Here is a 20323-nt window from a genome sequence, read left to right as displayed (position 1 = left end):
TGCTATCAAATTTCAGAAGTCTTGACAATATGGCATCTGGCTCACCAGCTAATGTTTATTGTGCTGCCTTTCAACTCACTGGGGGCCCAATTCCTGTGTTCTCTTCCACTCACCAAGATCCTGGTTCCTGTGCTGCCATCCCACTTACTGGGATCTCGTTCACAAGCTCCCTTCCCTCTCACCAAGGCTCTGGTTCCTCTCTTCTCTTCCTATTCACCAGGGCCTCAGTTCCTGTGCTCCATTCCCACTCACGGGGATCCCAGTTCCCATCCTTCTCACTCAACAGGGTTCCAATTCTGGTGCTCCCTTCAAAGTCACCAGGGCTCCAGTTCCCATGTTCCTTACTCACTCACTGGGGGTGTAGTTCCTGCAATCTCTTTCCACTCACTGGGTACCTCTGGCTACACTAATCTGGTTTACTGGAAAATTTCTTACAAAACTCTCTAACATCTAAAGAAGTGAATACAAGGTTTGTTGGCTTATTAATAGAAATAACAGTCAGAAACCTGATAAATCTGCTGGTCCAGTCTCACCAAAATCCCAAATCTGCCAGAGTTTTACCATATTCCAATAAGAAATAAAAACTCTTTGAAAAGAAGTTAAGGATTGCATCACACTAAAACAGAGGCATTTTGTACGCAGAGGTGAGAGGTAGGTCAAAAAATTATGTAAGTTCAAAAAGCAGCAAAGCATTATTAAAAAGAGAGAAAAAGATAGATAAAGAGAGGCAAAGATGTTGAACAAATATTTTGGACATGTTTCCATAGCAGATGAAAACGAAAAGCATTTCAATAATTGTAGAAAATCAGGGGACAAAAGATAGGCATTTAAAACAATTATCTGTAGGGAAAAGGTACTGGACAAATGAAAAGGACCAAAGTGATCTGGGTTCAAACGTGACCTCTGGTTCTACATCTGTGGATTTTACATGTTCACTCTGTGATCCCATGGGTTCCTCTGGGTGCTCTGATTTCCTCCCACATCCCAAAGATGTGTGGATTGGTAGGTAAATTGAGCACTGTAAATTGTCCCCAGTGTCCAAGTGATAGAATCATGGGGTTGTGGGGTGGGGGGGGGGGGGGGTGTGGTTGGGAGTTGATGAGAAAGTGAGGAGAATAAAATGCGATCAGTGTAGGATTAATGTAAATGGGTACTTAATAGTCAGAACAGACTCACATGCTGTCTGACTCTATGATTGCAAGTTCATGGACTTGATGGCCTATAACCTAGGGTTTTAAAAATTGGTAGTATCTTTCAAGGGTCCCTAGATTCTGAAAAGGTGCCGGTGCATTGTCAAATGTAAATGTGATGGTCCGATTCACATAGGAGGGAGACAGAAAGCAGGAAACTATAGACCAGTTAACCAAACATCTGTCATTGGGAAAATACTGGAATCTGTTATTAAGCAAGTAGTAGCAGGATATGTGGAAAATCATAAAACAATAAAGCAGAGGTAACATGGTTTTATAAATGGGAAATCCTGTTTGCCAAATTTAATAGAGTTCTTTGATAATGTATCCGTCAAGGTACCTATATAGGAGCCGGTAGATGCAGTGTATTTGGATTTCCAAAAGGCATTCATAGAGATGCCACATAGAAGGATACAACACAAGATGTAGCTCGTGATATTGAGGGTGATTTATTGGCATGGGAATAATATGCTGGCATGGATTATTTTTTCTGTTAGTTAGCCACATATTTGTGATGAACAGGTCATTGTCAGTTGGCAAGCTCTCTTTAGTGGAGTGCACAACAATCAAAGCTGGTGTCTCAACTATTTGCCATCTATATGAAAAACCCCAAGGGTTTCTACTCGTATGTGAAAAACAGGATTATGACTAGAGTGAAGGTAGGACCGATTAGGGATAGAGGAGGAAACGTGCCTGGAGTCAGAGGAGGTAAGGGAGGTGACACGAAGGTTGGTGGTGTTGTGGATTGTGTAGAAGGTTGTTGAGGGTTACAACAGGACATTGATAGGATGCAAAGCTGGGCTGAAAAGTGGCAGATGGAGTTCAACCCGGAAAAGTGTGAAGTAATTCACTTTGGAAGGTCGAATTTGAAGGCAGAATACGGGATTAATGGCAGGATTCTTAGCAGTGTGGAGGAACAGAGGGATCTTGGGGCGCGCAAGTTGATAGGGTATGGCATGTTGCCCTTCATTAGTCAGGGGATTGAGTTCAAGAGCCACGAGGTAATACTGCAGCTCTATAAAACCCTGGTTAGACCACACTTAGAATATTGTGTTCAGTTCTGGTCGCCTCACTATAGGAAAGATGTGGAAGCTTTAGAAAGGGTGCAGAGGAGATTAACCTGGATGCTACCTGGATTGGAGAGCATGTCTTATGAGGATAGGTTGACCAAGCTTGGGCTTTTCTCTTTGGAGTGAAGGAGGTTGAGAGGTGACCTGATAGAGGTGTACAAGATAAGAGGCATAGATCGAATGGACAGTCAGAGACTTTTTCCCAGGGCAGAAATGGCTAACATGAGGGGGCATAATTTTAAGGTGATTGGAGGAAAGTACAGGGGGGATATCAGAGGTAAGTTTTTTTTGCACAGAGAGTGGTGAGTGTGTGGAACACGCTGCCAGGGGTGCTAGTAGAGGCAGATACACTAGGGACATTTAAGATATTCTTAGATAGGCACATGGATGATAGAAAAATGGAGGGGTATGTGGGATGGAATGGTTAGGTCGACTTTAGAGTAGGTTAAAAGGTCAGCACAACATCATGGGCCGAAGGGTCTGTACTGTGCTGTAATGTTCTATATTCCATATTAATGACTTAGTTGAAAAGATTGGATGTATTGTAGCCAAATCTGCTGATGATAAAAAGATGGAAAAGAATATAGTGATGTAGAGTCAAAGAATCTGCAACAAAATGTAAATAGTTTGAGTGGACAAAATTTGGCAGATGGAATATAATTTGGGTAATGTAGTTTCCCACTTCGGTAGGAACATAAAAATTGTTTAAATAATGAGCGGTAATACAGAATAGTACCATAGAAGGATCCGGGTATCCTCGTGCATAAAACGCAACAGTTGGCATGCTGGTTCTATGGATAATTAAGGCGGCAAATGAATGGCCTTTATTGCCGGGGATGAAGTACAAAATTAGGGAAATGGGTGAGATCACACTTGGAGCACTGCATGTAGTTTTGGTCTCCTCAGTTAAGGAGGGATATACTTGCAATGGAGCCAGTTCAGAGAAAGTTCACTAGGATGATTCCTGAGATTAAGGAGTTAGTTTATAAGGAGCAATTAGGCAAGGTAGGCCTATACCTATTTGAAAAAATGAAGGATGATCTCATTGAAACATAAATAACTAAGGGGAGTTGACAGGATACAGGTCGAAGGAATGTTTCCCTCATGTAGAATCTAGAACAAGAGGACATAGCCTCAGAAAAAAGGATTGATCATTTAGGCTGGAGAGGAGGAGGAACTTTTGCTCTTAGGGGATCAGGAATCTTTGGAATTTTCTGTGTTAGAGAGTGACAGAGGATGAGTCACTGAGTATATTCAAGTTTGAGATGGATGAGTCTTTGGACTAAAAGGGAGACAAAGGTTATGTGAATCAGGCAGAAGTTTAGAGCTGAGGCCAAAATCTGATCAGCAGTGCTCTTACTGAATGATATAGCTGAGTCAAGCAGCCACAAAGCCTACTCCTGCTCTTATTTCCCATGTTCTTGTGTTTTAATAGGAAAATTATTGTTGAAAGAAAGTGTGGGGGAAAAATATACCTTCCCTATTACCATGAAAATAAAACGAAACTCATATGCTGGAATTCTGAAATAAAAACAGAAAATGCTGGAACACTCAGCAAGTCAAGCATCATCTACAGAAAGAGAAACAGGTCTGAGACCCTTCATCAAACCCTTCAGTTGTGTCCAGCATTTTCTGTTTTTATTCCCTTTTGCCATACCTGGGAACTGTCTGGAAGGCTGCAGTCTAAAGTGTCTCAAGGTCAGCTGAATACAAAAGTTCTTGTATGGTTGGTGGTTGAAAGCACTAATAAGAATCCTGAACAGTGGTGGTCAAATGATGAATAGATTGCCCAACATTGGGGATTAGGCCCATATTAAATAGAGAGGGGCCCAAAATCAGTTTCAGGTGAAATAAAAACAGATAATACTGAACATGCCCAACAAGACAGTAACAGTGGATGGAGAACAGAGTCACATTTTCAGATCATTGACCTTCCATCAGAACTGGGAAATAGAAATCAAACATGTTTAAGTTGCAAAGAAGGGGGAAGTGTGGAGAGAATAAAAGGAAATGCCTATGATCAGGTGGAGATCGAGAGAGACACAAGTACTGGTGGTGCTGGATGGTGAAGGCTTGTTAATCACTTGGCTTGGGACTGTCACCACTTGCGTCACCAGGTGTCTCTTGGACTTGATATCATAACAAACATTTCCTTAGTGCTCTCTATCCTCCTTAAAACATGTTTTAATATCTGGCATTTCCTTGTCATGATGAAAGTTCATTGACCTGAACTCAGCTTCTCTCTTCACAGAAACTGCCAACCTGCTAAATGTTGTCAGTATTTTCTGCTTTCACTTCAGATTTCCAGCGTCTATAGCTTTCTTATTTGCAATGCCAGTTTCGAGTGGCTACCGCAATGCCTAAAGTATGGGAACATGACCTTAGCAGTGGATCCAAGGCCTGTGTACAACAGCTGCAACTTGTTCCACTGACTATTTGGTTTGCTTTGTGCCTGTTTTAAGACCAAAAAACAGGCACAATGAATACCTATTCAATCCCCCTGTATTTTTATCCTTAAATAATCGAGAAATGATTGTAGTCACACCTTACAATTATTATCAATTTGCTACATAGGCACCCTTGGGTTGAGATTTTGAAATTATGTTAGATCATGTGGATTGTAAACATTGAATTTCTGTCAACATTTCAGTTGAATTACCACCCTGGGAGTAATATTTCAATAAATCTCATTATAACTTCAATCTACCACAAGATGTTATAGCTACGGAGAGATCATTTCTTCTCTGATAGAAGAGCAGAGAAAGGGAGAATGTATGAATAATCCCATCCTTTCTGAATGACGCCTTCTTTTTAATCTAGTCAGCTAAGTATATTAAATCAGTGAGAGAAACCGGACCACAGTTACTGCATTCCAGTGCAAGACAAACTATATACAATGTATAAATTATATGCCAGAGTAATGTAGCAAATTGATATTTAGGGAAAGTTATTGGATAATAGATCAAAAATGGATTTGTTATCTGAAAGTTATTTGAATAAAATTGTTCCTAAATACTATCCATATTTCTCTCAATAGGTCCATTTCCCACTGTGCTAAAATAGAAAACGGCTAATCTCATTTTAAGAGATATTAACCCCATCTCTTACAATATCTGCAATCATGACCAAGGTGTAGCCAACATGCTTCAGCGGACCTGAGCACCATTTCAATAAATACGAAAGGCCACAGATGGTCGAGAGTGAGGGTTGAGGGCTGCCCATACTGCCTGATCTAGAAATGCAGTAATTGCCTTTAAACTACAATCAAATCAACAGCTGGGAAAGACAGCTTAGATGAACAAGCTAAATGACATGAAGGGCAATGTTGACTTTTGATGCTAGTGTAATACAGGATATACTGATTCGCCTACTCAATACACACAAAATTAAGGAAGATGCATGACATGTATTACCACAATCTCAATGATGATTCAAGGGCAGCACATGAGGTAAAGTCAGATAACTTAAATTACATGCTGATCTAGGTTTTCTTCCCATGCCCTGTGGAATTCTGAGTATCAAAGGGACAGGAAAAAGTCATTCTGCTCAGCAAGGCTACTCAATCAATCTATTATATCATGGCTGATGTATACATCAACATCATTTATTTACCTTTCTTTCACATATCCCTTGGCACCCACAAATAATTAAAAACCACTGATTTCAATCTTGAAAATGGACCCACTTCACAGACTATTGAGAGAGAGAGTTCCAGATTTTCACTAAATGTCAAAAAGTGCTTTCTGATCACACTACTGATTGCAATGCATTTGTAATTTATATAATGTCCTGTTCATATCAAACTTAGCATTGGGGTCTTGATTAGGTCAGACCTTATTTGCCAGCTGTCAGTTTGGAAGACCAGTCCCAGAAACTTGTACACTCCAAACTCAATTTTTTCACTCATTGATTAGTTGATGAAGCGACTCTCCCCCTCTGTTTTCTGACAAAAAAGATACTCTCTGCATACACTCTCATACATTGATTAAAATGTAAATGGATGACAATTTAGAAACAAACAGTATTGCCCTCCAAGGGATGATGAACTGAATCAAATTAGCATTGTATTGCCAGTAAATGAAAGGGAAACCTTATCAAACCTAATCAAAGGAGCACTCTATCAATGGAAATTCAGCTCAGGAGAATAAGATATTTTTCATGAAGATGCCATATAGGGAAAGTTCCAAAAAAGTATACTAGGCAATTTTTTAATAATAAACTAAATGTGAAAAAGCAACGACTTGTATCCCACCAAATATTTATATATGTAAGGTACTATAATAATGTTTATAAAGGCTGCTAGATGTATGTATAATTAAACACTAGAACTATTATATGATTTTCCTTACTGCTAATAAACCATAAGTATTCAATCATGATCAGGATTTTACCGAGTACTTTTTCCTAATGAATAAATGAAAGCAGCTGCCAAGAGTATTGGCATATAGCACACTGTGCAGAATGCTGTCTTTCAGACTTTAGGAATTTCAAAGCAGTATTAATACACATATTCATTAAAATAGATTGATTGCAACTATCAAAGGCATCTGATTGAGACAGCAGATATAAATTGTACAAAGCCTTTAGTGTTACATTGATGTAAACTGCTCAGCAGCTACATTATCTATTATCTTGCACAAATTGCCCTGAGAGCTTCAGTTGATTTACCCCAGAGACTGCAATACCAGCATGAATCACAGAGACTATAATCCATAATATTCTGTACAGAAACATTACAACCAACCTAAATTTGTAAATTATTTAATCAAATATGAGGTTGTAAAACTTGTAACCACGGGGAGTGGTTGAGGTGAATAGTGTAGGTTTATTTAAATAAGCATGTGACAGAAGGAAGTAGAAGGTTATACTGGAGGAGATGGGAGGAGGCTCGAGTGGAGCATTAATGATGACATGCACTGATTAGATTGTCTCTATATATCTATTCTATGAAATCTATGTAATCTAAATATAATGTGGAACTCTTTAGTTGAACACAGCTTGTGAAAAATTGGACACTTTGGCTACTCACCGACTGATCAGTTAGAGGAGGCAGAACAATTGTCCTTTCTATTGTGTTCACCACAATTTTCCACAGTTCCTTGAGAACTCGTTTCAACACTGTCTTTTCACAAACTTTGGCAAACAGTGTCAAACTGCAAAATAAAAGGTAATTTATTGAAAAAAATAAAGTAACCTAATTTCAGTTCATTACATAGTGGAGACTGATAAGTTTTCAATACAAGAAGATTATATTCTTGAAGATTGCCTATGTATTGAAATATTACTTAGTTTTATTTTATTCAGTTTTGCAATTTTACCATCAAATCCTCTGGGTAATTCAGCAACAGTTTGAGAACCACAATAATACTGCTCTACAACAGGCTGCAGTAGGCAAGTCTTGTGGTATGGGATTATTCCTCTGGTGCCCTCAAGGAGATGAAACAAATAGACAATATCTTTTGCTTGACTAGATTTTTAATAAAGTAAAAACATTAAGTGTCTAAATTGTGATTGAGGCTTATATAGATACACATAAATGCAAATAATCAAATGTACTGACCTTTTCAGTCCTGAGGAAATATCATTTTTGAGAAGCCATTGTATAAACTGAACAATCATACCTTGATGTCTTTGGACAATTAACTCTGGACATTAGGAGCTACTTAAAATTATTTTATAGGTGTATTATAGGCATTGCTTGCAGTTAATCAATTCCCAACAGAGAGATTGTAAATTGGGGAATGATGATGCAAAGCAGGATGAAGAACTGTCTATCAGAATGAACAAAATAAATAGTCATCTCTTACTCTAATTTAAATCTTAAGATTAAAATACTTTACACCTGATAATGCCATAAGCAGCTATCATAAACTTGAAAAGAATGAACAACCAAATTAAAATGAAAGAGGATAGAATGCTGAGGCCAAGTAAAAGGAATTCACTGAACATCAGGTTATTTTCCCAGTAACAGTCCAACAGATAATAACATTTATAAAAATAATTGGCAAATAACCACTACCAAAAATAAGAGCAAAAATATCCACTGTGCACTGCTCCAGAAGATCTTGTATACTCTTTTATATCTTAAATACTTTTCTTCTTACTTACTTGCCATCCAAGAAATCCATTAATGGTCCAAGCACATTATCTGCATCCTGTGCTACACTATTACGAGCAGTAGCAGGGACATTCCCAGTACCTTTGACCTGGCTTAGGATATCTCCCATCTGTTTTACGCATTCATCAAGGCGAGGCTGGAAACTATATTGCAGCAAAGGTTAAAATTACAGCAATCCCAGCTATTCCACAAACAATTTAGAACAAATAAAATATTTAATATGTTGGTGTTTCAGGTTTAAAGTTGGTGGAATCCTTAAAGCCAATGCTCACTTTACATTAGCTTGAGGGAACTCAATAATATGACCATATTTTATATATTAACTACTTGTACATAAATGTACTGGAATGATAAACATTGAATAGTTGACCTGCAAGATGAAATTCAATGTGAATTTGAAAAAAATGCTCTATGAGGTTGATAAATGTTTAATTCCAGAACTAAGGTACATTTCACAAATAAGAAAAATATAAAATAAGTGAGCACTCTGTGTTTGCCTTCTCTAAAATTTCAAGTTCTCATTCCTAATCTCTATCCAAGCAATCTTTCCTACATTCTGTTCTCTGTCCTAGCCCTCCTTTCCTTTAGCCAGTGACCTGTGAAACCAGTGACCCATTTCTGCCCTAGTTCCAGAGAATCAGATTCCACTTTCTCATCATCTGCTCACTGACATAATCACACCAGCACTGTCATCCAGCAGTGCTCACATCTCCTACAAAATTTCTGTTGTTAATCCCTTCCTCAAGAATTTGCACATCCTTATCTTCTACATTCTATCTCCAACTATAGTGTAGTGGTTAGCGTAACGCTATTACAGCACCATTGACCCGGGTTCAATTCCAGCCGCTGTCTGTAAGGAGTTTGTACATTCTCCCCATGTCTGCATGGGTTTCCTCTGGGTGCTCCGGTTTCCTCCCACATTCCAAAAACATACGGGTTAGGAAGTTGTGGGCATGCTATATTGGCGCCGGAAGCATGGTGACACTTGCAGGCTGCCCCCAGAATACTCTACGCAAAAGATGCATTTCACTGTGTGTTTTGATGTACATGTGACTAATAAAGATATCTATCTATTCCTTTCTCCTTAAGTTCCTGCAACATGTGATGCCTCACAGTTGTTCTCTCTTGTCCTCATTAGTGATCTTCCAATCTAAGCTTCTTTCACCCATGAAAGTGGATTAGCTGAAATTATAAGTGGCATACAATGTGATCAAAACTGTTTTTTGGGCTCTCCTGATCCTCCACTTCATTATCACTTCTATCATGATCCCACTCATAAAACCCCAGCAAAGAACAGCAACTCCTTTTTGATTTACTTCCCAATACAACTTTTAACCACTAGGCTTTTCCTTGGCTTCCACTTCTGGATTATTGGAAGTTCATTCAGTCAATACATGTTAGACCTCTGGTACAAGCTCCTGAAAGCCCTTCTTTAACTTACCTTTATCACATCTTTCCTAGTACCCAATGTTTTGTTCCCCTGAGCTCTGAAATATTTTCAGCCTCATGAGGAGAACTACAGAGGTGCACTTCATTTTGAAGTTGCAACACACATCCACCTTGGAGCTTTGAATGTGCACTTCAAACATAATATTTACTCTATTTCTAATTTAATTTAATATAACAAGGATTAGTTTTCAAGAAAGCACTGACTTAAAATGTAAATTTGTTCTGCCCATCAACCAATTTACACATTAAACCAAATTACACATTATTAAAAGTGTTCAAAGGTTAAGAATCCATATTTTTGTTAACTAAAAGGGAAGTTATGAAAGAAAATATACAGATGGCAAATCTTTAAATACATCCTCAAGTGAACAGTTTATGTGACTTTTCCTTCATTTTTTTTAAAGTCATGTTATTTTAAATTTCAAAAGGGTTCATCTCACTGGACAAAGTATTAAGCCGAATAATGTGACCTGCTGGTACCCATCACTCTGCTCCAACACTGGACTACAGGAGTCCAGCAGCAGAGCTCAATCCTACTGAAATTCTCCATCACTGTGCTGGGGAATGATCCTCCCCATCCTGCTCCAGGCAGACCTGACATGGGAGAGGCAACCCCATTCACTTGAACAGCAAGTCATGACCCAGTAGATTAGATGAGAGGTTATTTATTTTTCCCTTACTTTATTGCAATGTTTTTAATAATTGTTTTTGCTATTTCTATTTTTTAATCATTTAAAGAAATCTTGATAGTTCTTGTATTTCTGAATATCAGAAACTTTTAAAACTGGTCCAGATTTTGACAGGAGACAAAGTTCTGCCTCCAGTCTTAACTCCATTCAAGCATGTCAGGGTGTTCCAGAGGAGGGGCCTCATAATAAGCTGCTTGAGGTCTACTCACCATTGAGGCCTTAGTATGCCTCATGGGCCAGAGATTCAAATTGTTTGACCCTCCACCTAACCCTGGGTAAGCACAAGCTTAATTCAGCCTGATTTAGCCCAACGGCTTCTTGCTGGGTTGCAACTCAAGGGAGTTAATTACCTCACTAAAGCTCACATAAAAATGTCAACCATGGGCATCAACACAGTTGAGTATGATCCTAGCCTGACCTGATATCAGGGCTTACACCTTCCAGGGAAAAAGTTGCAGTTTTTTTCCCCTTGCTGATGGGTTCACTGAGGTCAAATGTAACATCCAGCTGTAATGGGCAGCTAATTTATCAGAGTATAGACCTGAAACATGCAAACTGTTTAGGAGTCAGTTGACCAATTATTTTAGTCATCCATTCCCAAATCACTAGGGAGTTATCTTTCTCAATTTTGGAATAAAATCTGTTCAGTTACTTCTATATTTATACAACAAAGGACAGTTTTAAAAATAAACAGACTAAGTAGAGTTTAATTACTCACCTAACACCAAATACATCACTAAGCTCGTCTAGAACAGTGTTTAGCTTCACCTGGAGGTCCTTCAAAGTTTCAGCTGCCTCAGAATCCAGCTGTGATTATAAAGGTGCATCTGATGTTAATCTTTATTATATCTATACATTCTTAATTATATCACCACATTTTCATCTAGATTGGAATCTAGGTATCAATTATAGATCCCATTATAGAGGAGAAAGGACAAGCAGATAGAATTATGGCCAAGGAAGCAAAGAGGAAATCAGAAAGCAAAAATAAGTGAGGATGAGTCTATGGACTTCTCCATCTTGTTACCCCCTATCTGGACCAATTACTACATTTATAACTTTTGTAAGAGCTGATGAGCAACACCTAGATCATTATACTGCATGCAATAAATAGATTTCCACATCTATGAATATGCACTTCATGGTTTCTGTATGAAATAACTCTGATTCTTCCCTGCCAATAGCTGTTCTTTCTTCCTCTCCCATATTCTCCACACCCTTTCCTGTTTCTTTTCTCTCAAACTTCTCCTCAATCTGCTCACCTACTTTACACCACACCCTCCACAAGCTTTTCTCTTCTATGAAAATGACCACTTATTCCCTCACCATCTAACCCCAACTCAGTTATCTTTGTGAGCCCTAACATGTGCAGAATTGTTAATTAAAGCCTTTAGATCCGGCTTTAATTCACGTTAACTCACGTTTTCCAAGGTTATTCTCATTGCCTTTTGCTTAAAAGCCCCACCTTTCACTCATCCATCCTTTTCTTAATGTGGCACTGCCTTGAACTCTCCCTTTTTGAGATCCATGATCATGTCACCTCCGCTTGTATTGAACTCCCACTTAATTCTTCATTACACCTCACAATATATGGTTGATTTTAACCATCTCAGTGAAGTAGCCTCCAATGTTGGAAAATTGGAGAAACAACAGCTATTAAAATAGCTCAGCAGCACTTTCGCAGAACACTGAAAAGTGCAGTGGCATTATCAAAGATGGATTCCCATCCATAGGAGATGTTACCAAAAATATAGTTCAAGGGCTGAGTTTTAAGGAATGTATTAAAAAAGGAAAGGATGCAGGGTTTAGTAAGGAAGTTCTAGAACACTGGACCTTAATAGCTGACAGTACAATCATCAAATGCAAAAGGAAGAGAGAGAGGGACTCTTAAGGCCAGAGTCAGAGGAATGGAGAGTTCTGGAGGAGAGTTGTTAAAGGCTGAAGGATGTTACAGAGATAAGAAGGGATGAGGTCATGAAGGGATTTAAGTGTGGAGAGAATGTAATTTATTGCTGCTTGGAGGATTGGAATAGGTTATAAGAAATGAATTTTTGAGTGAGCTGAATTATAGATCTTACAAGGTAGAAAGTTGGCTAAAGCAGCAACTGGAATAACTGAAAAGCAAAATACTGCAGGTGCTAGAAATGTTAAAAAAGAAATAAAGTCCTTAAAATACTCAACAGGTAAGGCAGCACATGTGGAGAGAGGAAAACTGTTAATATTTCTGGTCAGTAGCCAGACTGGAAATGGCAAAAGGCATGGATGAACATTTTAGCAGTAGGATGAACTAAAAGAGGGCTATGTTAAAGAAATAGAAGTAGGAGATCTTTATGACGCTGAGGATATTGATAGAATTTCAAAATGTGTCAATTAGATTAATATTTCTGGGAAGATGATTTCAAAATACTTCATTACAAATTATTCTTGTATGGTTCTTAAAATGTTTTGAACCAACTTTCCAAATCCTACCCTTCCTTCTGAGATAGTGGATAAGTGTGGATTTGATATCTTGCTATCTTTGTGTTTTGAAACTAGTATCAAGGTGTGCTTCTATTTGTGAAGATTTTGAGACTATACTATGGGATTCTGAGAAACAAACATAACTTCTTCAAGTAGGCCTTCAAATTATCTGAAAGACTATTGCTGTTTGAATCTGCAAATCCAATCCCTTCAGATTCATCTCTTACCTCTTTTCCACCCATGGCTTCAAACATCTTTTCTAGCTGAACTCTGAGTTGTTGTACGTTATTCATTAGAATGCAAGGCTGTTGGCAAGAAAGGAAATATGTTCAATTGCATCAGGATCTTTCTTTAAAGAAATATCAAATCTGCATTCAATTTTATACAATAACGGGTAGGCTGGCTACATTTAGCATTAGTTCTTAAAAGAAAAAAAGCTTCAATTTTGGACATCTCTCTCAGAATAAACAAATATTTTCTTTAGTTCTGTTCAGAAGACAGTAAAAATGAAAACTAAGAATGAAGTTAAAATACATTTTTTTCAGATTACAGGAATGTAAATTTAGAATACCCAATCCGTCAACATTGGAATCATTGCTGCAAGATTCATTGAATCATTATGACATAGGAGTCCATCTGGCCCATCAAGTTCATGCTGGCACCCTTTGGAGTGATTCAATCAGTCCCAATCTCCTGCTCTTTTCTTGTAGCACTGAAAGTTATTTTCCCTCAAGTGCTTATCCAACTCCCTTTTGTAATCAATTGTGAAATTGATTGGATTAGTTTTCGCTGCCCTTACCAGTAGGGTATTCTAGATTATAACATGAAATGTTCTTTCTCTTTTACCCCCTGTATTTTTTTGTCAGAATTCTGAATCTGTGTCCCTGGTCCTTGAACCATCTGCTATTGGAAACAATTTGTCTCTGCTTACCTATCTAAACCTTGGATTACTCATGGCTGTATCAATCAATTTTCTCAACCTTCTTTGCTCCAAGCACCCCAGCTGACCTCAGTACATCTTTTCTGCCTCTCTACGGCTTTCACATCCTTCTTAAATTAAGGTAACCAAAATTGAGTGCAATACTCTATGTATTTAATAAAAGTTCATCATAATCTCCCTGTTTTTGTACTCCAAGCATGAAGCCCAGGATACAGTATGCTTTACCATCTGTTCTCTCAACATATCCTCCCACTTTCAAAAGATTTATGCACAAATACATCCTGGCTCCTCTATTCCTGCACACACTTTAGAACTGTGCCATTTAGTCAATACAGTCTCTCCTCATTCTTTCTGATAAATGTATCAGTCACACATTTCTATATTAAATTTAATCTGCCAGCCTATGTCTTCTTGCAGTCTGTTGCAATCCTCCTGTTTACTACATTTCCAAGTTTTGTATCATCTGCAAATTGTAAAATCTTATGTTGCATACTCACATTCGATTTAGCAATGCATATTTAAAATGCAGTACTCTAAGCACTGATCTCTTGTGAACCCTACCATCCACCATTCTTCAGTCTGAAAAATAACCATTTACCTCAACTCTGGCCAGTTTTTTTTTATCCGTGCTCCCAGTGACTCCTTTATTACTTGGGAATTAATTTTGCTGCATATAATCTGAAGTTGAATAGATGTACAACAAAAACATATAGCTCCTCTTGCTAAACATCCCAAAATGATTCACTGGTGTTTTGTCAAACAAATATGACACCAAGCAACCAGGTGAAATGAGAACAATCACAAAGTTTGTGATAAAAGAGGATGATTTTGAGGTGCATCAAAGTGAGAAAGAAAGGGAGCAAACTCTAATGTGTAGATCATGGCAACTAAAGACATGGTCAGTGGTGGAGCAACTAAATTTAGGGATGATCAAGAGGCCAGAATTGGAAGTTGCAGAGATCTTGGAAATTTGTAGAAATGGAAAAGTTTATAGAAATAGGCAAGACCACAAAGGGATTTGAAAACAAGGAGTCAGAATTTTACAACTGAGGTGATGCGTAACCTGGAGTCAATATAGGTCAGCAACCACAGGGCTGATGCACTGATAAGAACACAGGCTGCAATGCTTTGAATGACCTAAAGTATTGAGGTACCAAAGGCAGAGACAAGGGTTTCAGAAGATGAATTGTGGTGGAATGGAGTCTGGTAGTGCTATAGAGGTAGGGTTGGCATGTATACGTATGTGGCCTGAAGCTCACCTTTAAGTCAAATATGACACAAGGTTGTGAAGAGCCTGGTTTCAGGCAAGCCAAGAAGGAAGGAGTCAGTAAAATGCTACAAATGTCAGTAATGAAATAATTTCATTTCTCAGTATTTCTTTAAAATCTGAACTTGATGTAATGGAATAAGTGTATAAAATTGCAGGAATATAAGAAAATGGGACTAACTGGATTGAATTAATAGAAATTTTCTGCACAGAAAGCCATTCAGCTCATTGTGTTTATTCTGGGAGGTTTCCTGGCACAATCAATTTGTGGGCTGAAAGATCGCAGATCTTTAAAAATTGAGTGCACATTGTGGTATGACCCGCTGTACTACACATTGCCAATAATCGAAAATTTACCATCTTCAATAAAATATGTTCTGTTAATAGCTTGACATCTGTTATATGGCTTTTAAGCAACAACAGTAAATAGCCTACAGATAACTCTTCAACTATATTTAGTTAGTCTGGCCCAAGTAATCACACACTTTAAATGCATAAAAGTGTGGCTGTCGGTGAATTGTTATAAAATCCTATTTGCAAAAAAAAAGTTGTAAATATAATGTTCATTATCACAAGCTCCATAAAGACTTGTATGTTAGTGATATGTTTAGGATACATTTAACAATTAAAGACTTTGACCCCACATCAATTTGTGAAGTTGTTACTGCAACTTAGTAAGTATTCAAGTGAAGAAAATATATTTACCAACATTTCCTTGGAACAGTAGGACTTGAAGTTCTTCAGAAGAATATCTGCATACTGTAGCAGAACTTTGCTGATGGTCTGCCAGAGAAAGCAAACACATATAAACTCCATTTTGTTCAGCAACTGTTGATGAGCACAACCAGCTGACAAATCCAAGCAATAAATTAGTCTGTATATTTCTTTACTTTTTGCTGGGCCAAAATTACAGTAGAATAAATTTGAAAAAGATATAATGCTTACTTCAAGATTGGATTCAAAAAATGTTATTATCTTTCAATATATTGGCATCATCAAATAGAATTGCTGTAAAGTATATGCAGCATGAATTATTAATTACAACATAGTCAGAAACAATGGGAACATTTAATTATCCATTTAAAATGAAAAACACTGCAACCAGTTGAGCCTTGATTTTAAATGCAGTGCTTTGCTCTTCTTGCTACCAGATTGGCCTGACAAGGAAGCCATAACGGTTCCACCACTCATGCAGCAGCTTAAAATTGCATATGGACCTCAATGATGTCTTTGAAACATGTTTGGAAATGGACACACTACCTTCTGGGGTTGTTGCCCTCATCTGTTCAAAACGCATGGGAAAGTGGGTTGGGAGAGCAAGTTGGTGCATTCCATTTTACTGACTGCCCAACCTATTTTCGCTAATTGGGAAGGAAAACATTTTGAACTTCAACCAGAGTAGCAGGTAATCAATGGCTTACCAGTGAATAGTCTGCTCGATATCTACACACCATGTTAGTACAAACATAACAATATTTTTGAATTTAAATGTTATTGACTAAAAGAAGCTCATCTCACACAAGCTTCAGGATGGGAAAAGTGATGAGTTCTTGCATTGAAAATTTTCAGAAACCTTGTACCTATCATTATAATGTACTGTAATAATTAGGTGTACAATAGATTTTTCCACAATGTTTTAGTGTGTAGTCTAATAAAATAAAATAATCAATGCAAAAAATACATTGAAAAGAATGTTCATACCTTTGCAAACCTTCTCATGTAATGAGCAACAATCACTGGATCGGGACACTCGAGTTTCTTAATAATCTCAAAGCTCTGATTTAATTGTGTGAATACATCCACCACCGAGCAAGAGAATAAAGCATGCTCAGATGTTTGCTGGAACTGACATACAAAAGATAAATTCAGTTAAAAATGTTAAAACATTTAAAATTGGTACAATAAGAGAATGCAAATCTTGAGAATAAAAGCCAAGTTTCTGTAAACACAAAAATTACACAATTCTTGCTCAAAATGCTTGGACATTTCCTTGACCAAAACTGGATTTTTGTTTATTGTTTAGAATATTAAAGCAAGTTTGTTTTTTCTATAATTCACAGTTAATTCTTAACAATAGTATCATTGAAATATAATAACTTATACATTTACTCAACAGTACAAGAACATTGCCAGATGCTTTATTTTCAGGAATCATAATTTCAAATGCAATCTGTATAATTAGTATAATTGTCACAGGAATAACATTTCTGAAGGATTTCAGAAAAATATCATTTTTTCACAATTTGCTGAATCCTTAGATAAAGGGAAAATATTCAATTAAATCCTCCATTTGATTCAATAGATCTATGGCAATGTTTATACTTCATAAAAGTAGCCTTCCACTTTATCAATATATTCTTCTAATCCCTTTCTCCCTCACTTAACTTCCTTCAATGCACCACGCAACTCACCTCATTCACTTTCTACAGTCAGTTCTACATTCCCATCATTCTCGGAAAAAGAAAGATCACTTTAATTTATTATAACTACCTTCAATTTATTGCTAACTTTTATTTGCAGTTCCTTGTTTAAGACTCCCCTTCAATTAGATTAAGGCTAAATTAAGGACTAAACTAGTTGCTGGGAATGAATTCCCAAAACTGATATTTGTGTGTTGGGAACTACTAAATATGGAATTCCAGAATTTATGTAACCTGGACACATCTGTAGATGAAGCCAAATTAGGAAGAGCAACAAAGTCAGATTGATAGCCCAGAAATTACAAAAGTGTTTGGGCAAAATTAATATATGGGCAGAGTAATGGCAGACATAACTTTACTAATTACAAATAATTTATGTTCTTTATAAATGGTGTTGAAATGCGAAAGAGTGAATTTGAGAAACTGAGGTATATTTAAAGACTTAGCATTCTACTAATGTAGAGCAACTAAGCCAATAGAGCATCAAAAATATAGTCAAACCAGTTAAAATACAAGTAGGAGGAAAGAATGAAACATTGCAATAATATCCTTTCTGAAAACTAGACCTTGAGTATTATGTCTTGTCCTGGTTGTCAAAATGCTCATACTTTGGAGACAGTGCAGAGAAAAGTCCAACATTAACCATTATTGCTAAAACTTTCAATTACACTACTCTCTGTTTACTATAAGCCAGCCAATCTTCAGTCCACAACAAGATGTTGTCTACTACACCATTAGCTTACATTATTCACAATCAAATATAAATAAGTGTTAAAAAAAGTATAGCATCTGAATACATACCCCATCCTTTTTATCTCTCTCAAGAGCTCCATGTAGAAATTCCAGTGAAACTTCTTCATTTTCATCCAACCACTGCATTGCAAATTGTTCAAACCACCTATGGTATGTAAGGCCAAACATAATCTTCAAGATTCAAATAAACTTCTAACGAACACATAGAGGAGTCAGATTTTTTGATATGATGCATTATTAATTCACATTATTTTTCATTGAACAGATACACATTTGTATTATGTTATAGGACCTTTAAATGAACTCAACAGTGAAGAATTTCAAACCCTGCAGCATCGCAGTCTTAATGGCTCCACATACTTACGCTGGATATTCAGGTATCGTCCCTTTGATTGCTGGAAGATCTCGGACATATTCATTGTATAGCCATTTCACCTTGAAGTGCAAATTCATGTAGTCTGCACTTTTACAGAGTCTGTGTTTCTCATGCTCTGAAGAATCAAAACATTAAAATAGTTAATGGTAAAATGTTAACTCTTTCTGTCTTCTTTCCACTGACAATGCCTGACCTGCTGATTGTTTCCAGCATTTTCTGTTTTTATCCTAGAATCAATTGGATGAATATTCACTTTGCTCCCTCTTTGGGTAGGGAGCCCTCTACATAAAATTAAAGCTGTGGTATGACCAGGATCCATATAAATGGCACAAGATATCTCTACTCTTGTACTCAAATTTCTTGCAATAGAACATAACAGCACAGTACAGGCCCTTCGGCCAACATCCCTCCTATACCTTTCTCCAATCATCTTAAAATTATGCCCCCTCGCCCTGGGAAAAAGTCTCTGACTGTCCACTCAATTTGTGCCTCTTATCATCTTGTACACCTCTATCAAGTCACTTTTCATCCTCCTTCACTCCAAAGAGAAAAGCCCAAGCTTGGTCAACCTATCCTCTTAAGACATGCTCTCCAATCCAGGCAGCATCCTAGAAAATCTACTCTGCACCCTCTCTAAAGCTTCCACATCCTTCCTACAATGAGGCGACCAGAAATGAACACAATAATCCAAGTGTGGTCTAACCAGAGTTTTATAGAGCTGCAACATTACCTCTTGGCTCTTGAACTCAATAGCCCGACTAATGAAGGCCAACACACCATACCCCTTCTTAACAACCCTATCAACATGCATGGTAACCTTGAGGGATCTATGGACTTGGACCCCAAGATCCTTCTGTTCCTCCACACTGCTAAGAGTAATTGGAAATTTGGCGGTAAATTGCTCAAAGTGTGTAGGTGTGTGGTGGAATAAAGGACAATCTACAGTCACACTTACTTTCCTCACCTGAACACTAAAATCCTTCAAACTGTCACCATCTTAAAAAATATCCACCATTCTATTTGTTCTACCTAAACGGATGACCTTGTTTTTCTATTTACTCTGCTTGTCTATATCCCTCTGAAACCTTTCTACATCCTCCTCTTAGGCCACAACGTCATTCAGATTTGTATTATCAGCAAACTTGGATAAATTACATTTAGTCCAAATCATTTATATGGATTGCTTTGTATAAGAACTCAATTAGACCATTCATGTAAATACTGTGGTTACAAGAGGAAGCCAAAGGCATGGTATCCTGTATTGAGTGATTCATCTCCTGACATCCAAGGCACAAGAGGTGAAACACTTGACACAGGATACCATGCTGGATGCTGTTGCTGAATGAGTGCAGCTCCAAAAACAGTCTAAAAGCTCAATTCCATTCAGGACAAAGCAGCCCACTTACAGCCATACAACATGGTAACAGACCATTTGGCCCACCATGTCAATGCCAGCAATCAAACACCCATTCATACCAATTCCATTTTTTTTATTCTCCCCACATTCCATCTCACACCTACACACTTTGAACAATTCACTGACCAAATTCCCAATTGCTTACAAATACATGGTGAAATACCAGCAGTTACA

At 37.5% G+C, this 20323-nt stretch overlaps 1 protein-coding gene across 1 annotated transcript in view; it reads right to left on the bottom strand.

Moving 5' to 3' along the window:
- Positions 1-20323, bottom strand: part of LOC127579224 (protein unc-13 homolog B-like) — a 399584-nt gene that overhangs the window by 45563 nt on the left and 333698 nt on the right. The window contains 8 exon segments of the mRNA XM_052031832.1: positions 7290-7413; positions 8369-8521; positions 11235-11323; positions 13204-13281; positions 15889-15966; positions 16885-17028; positions 18405-18501; positions 18721-18847. Coding sequence (XP_051887792.1) covers positions 7290-7413; positions 8369-8521; positions 11235-11323; positions 13204-13281; positions 15889-15966; positions 16885-17028; positions 18405-18501; positions 18721-18847 — 890 coding nt within the window.

This window comes from Pristis pectinata, chromosome 2 (genome assembly GCF_009764475.1).
Source record: "Pristis pectinata isolate sPriPec2 chromosome 2, sPriPec2.1.pri, whole genome shotgun sequence".
Taxonomy (NCBI): Eukaryota; Metazoa; Chordata; class Chondrichthyes; order Rhinopristiformes; family Pristidae; genus Pristis; species Pristis pectinata.
This window is presented reverse-complemented; position numbering and strand designations above follow the sequence as displayed.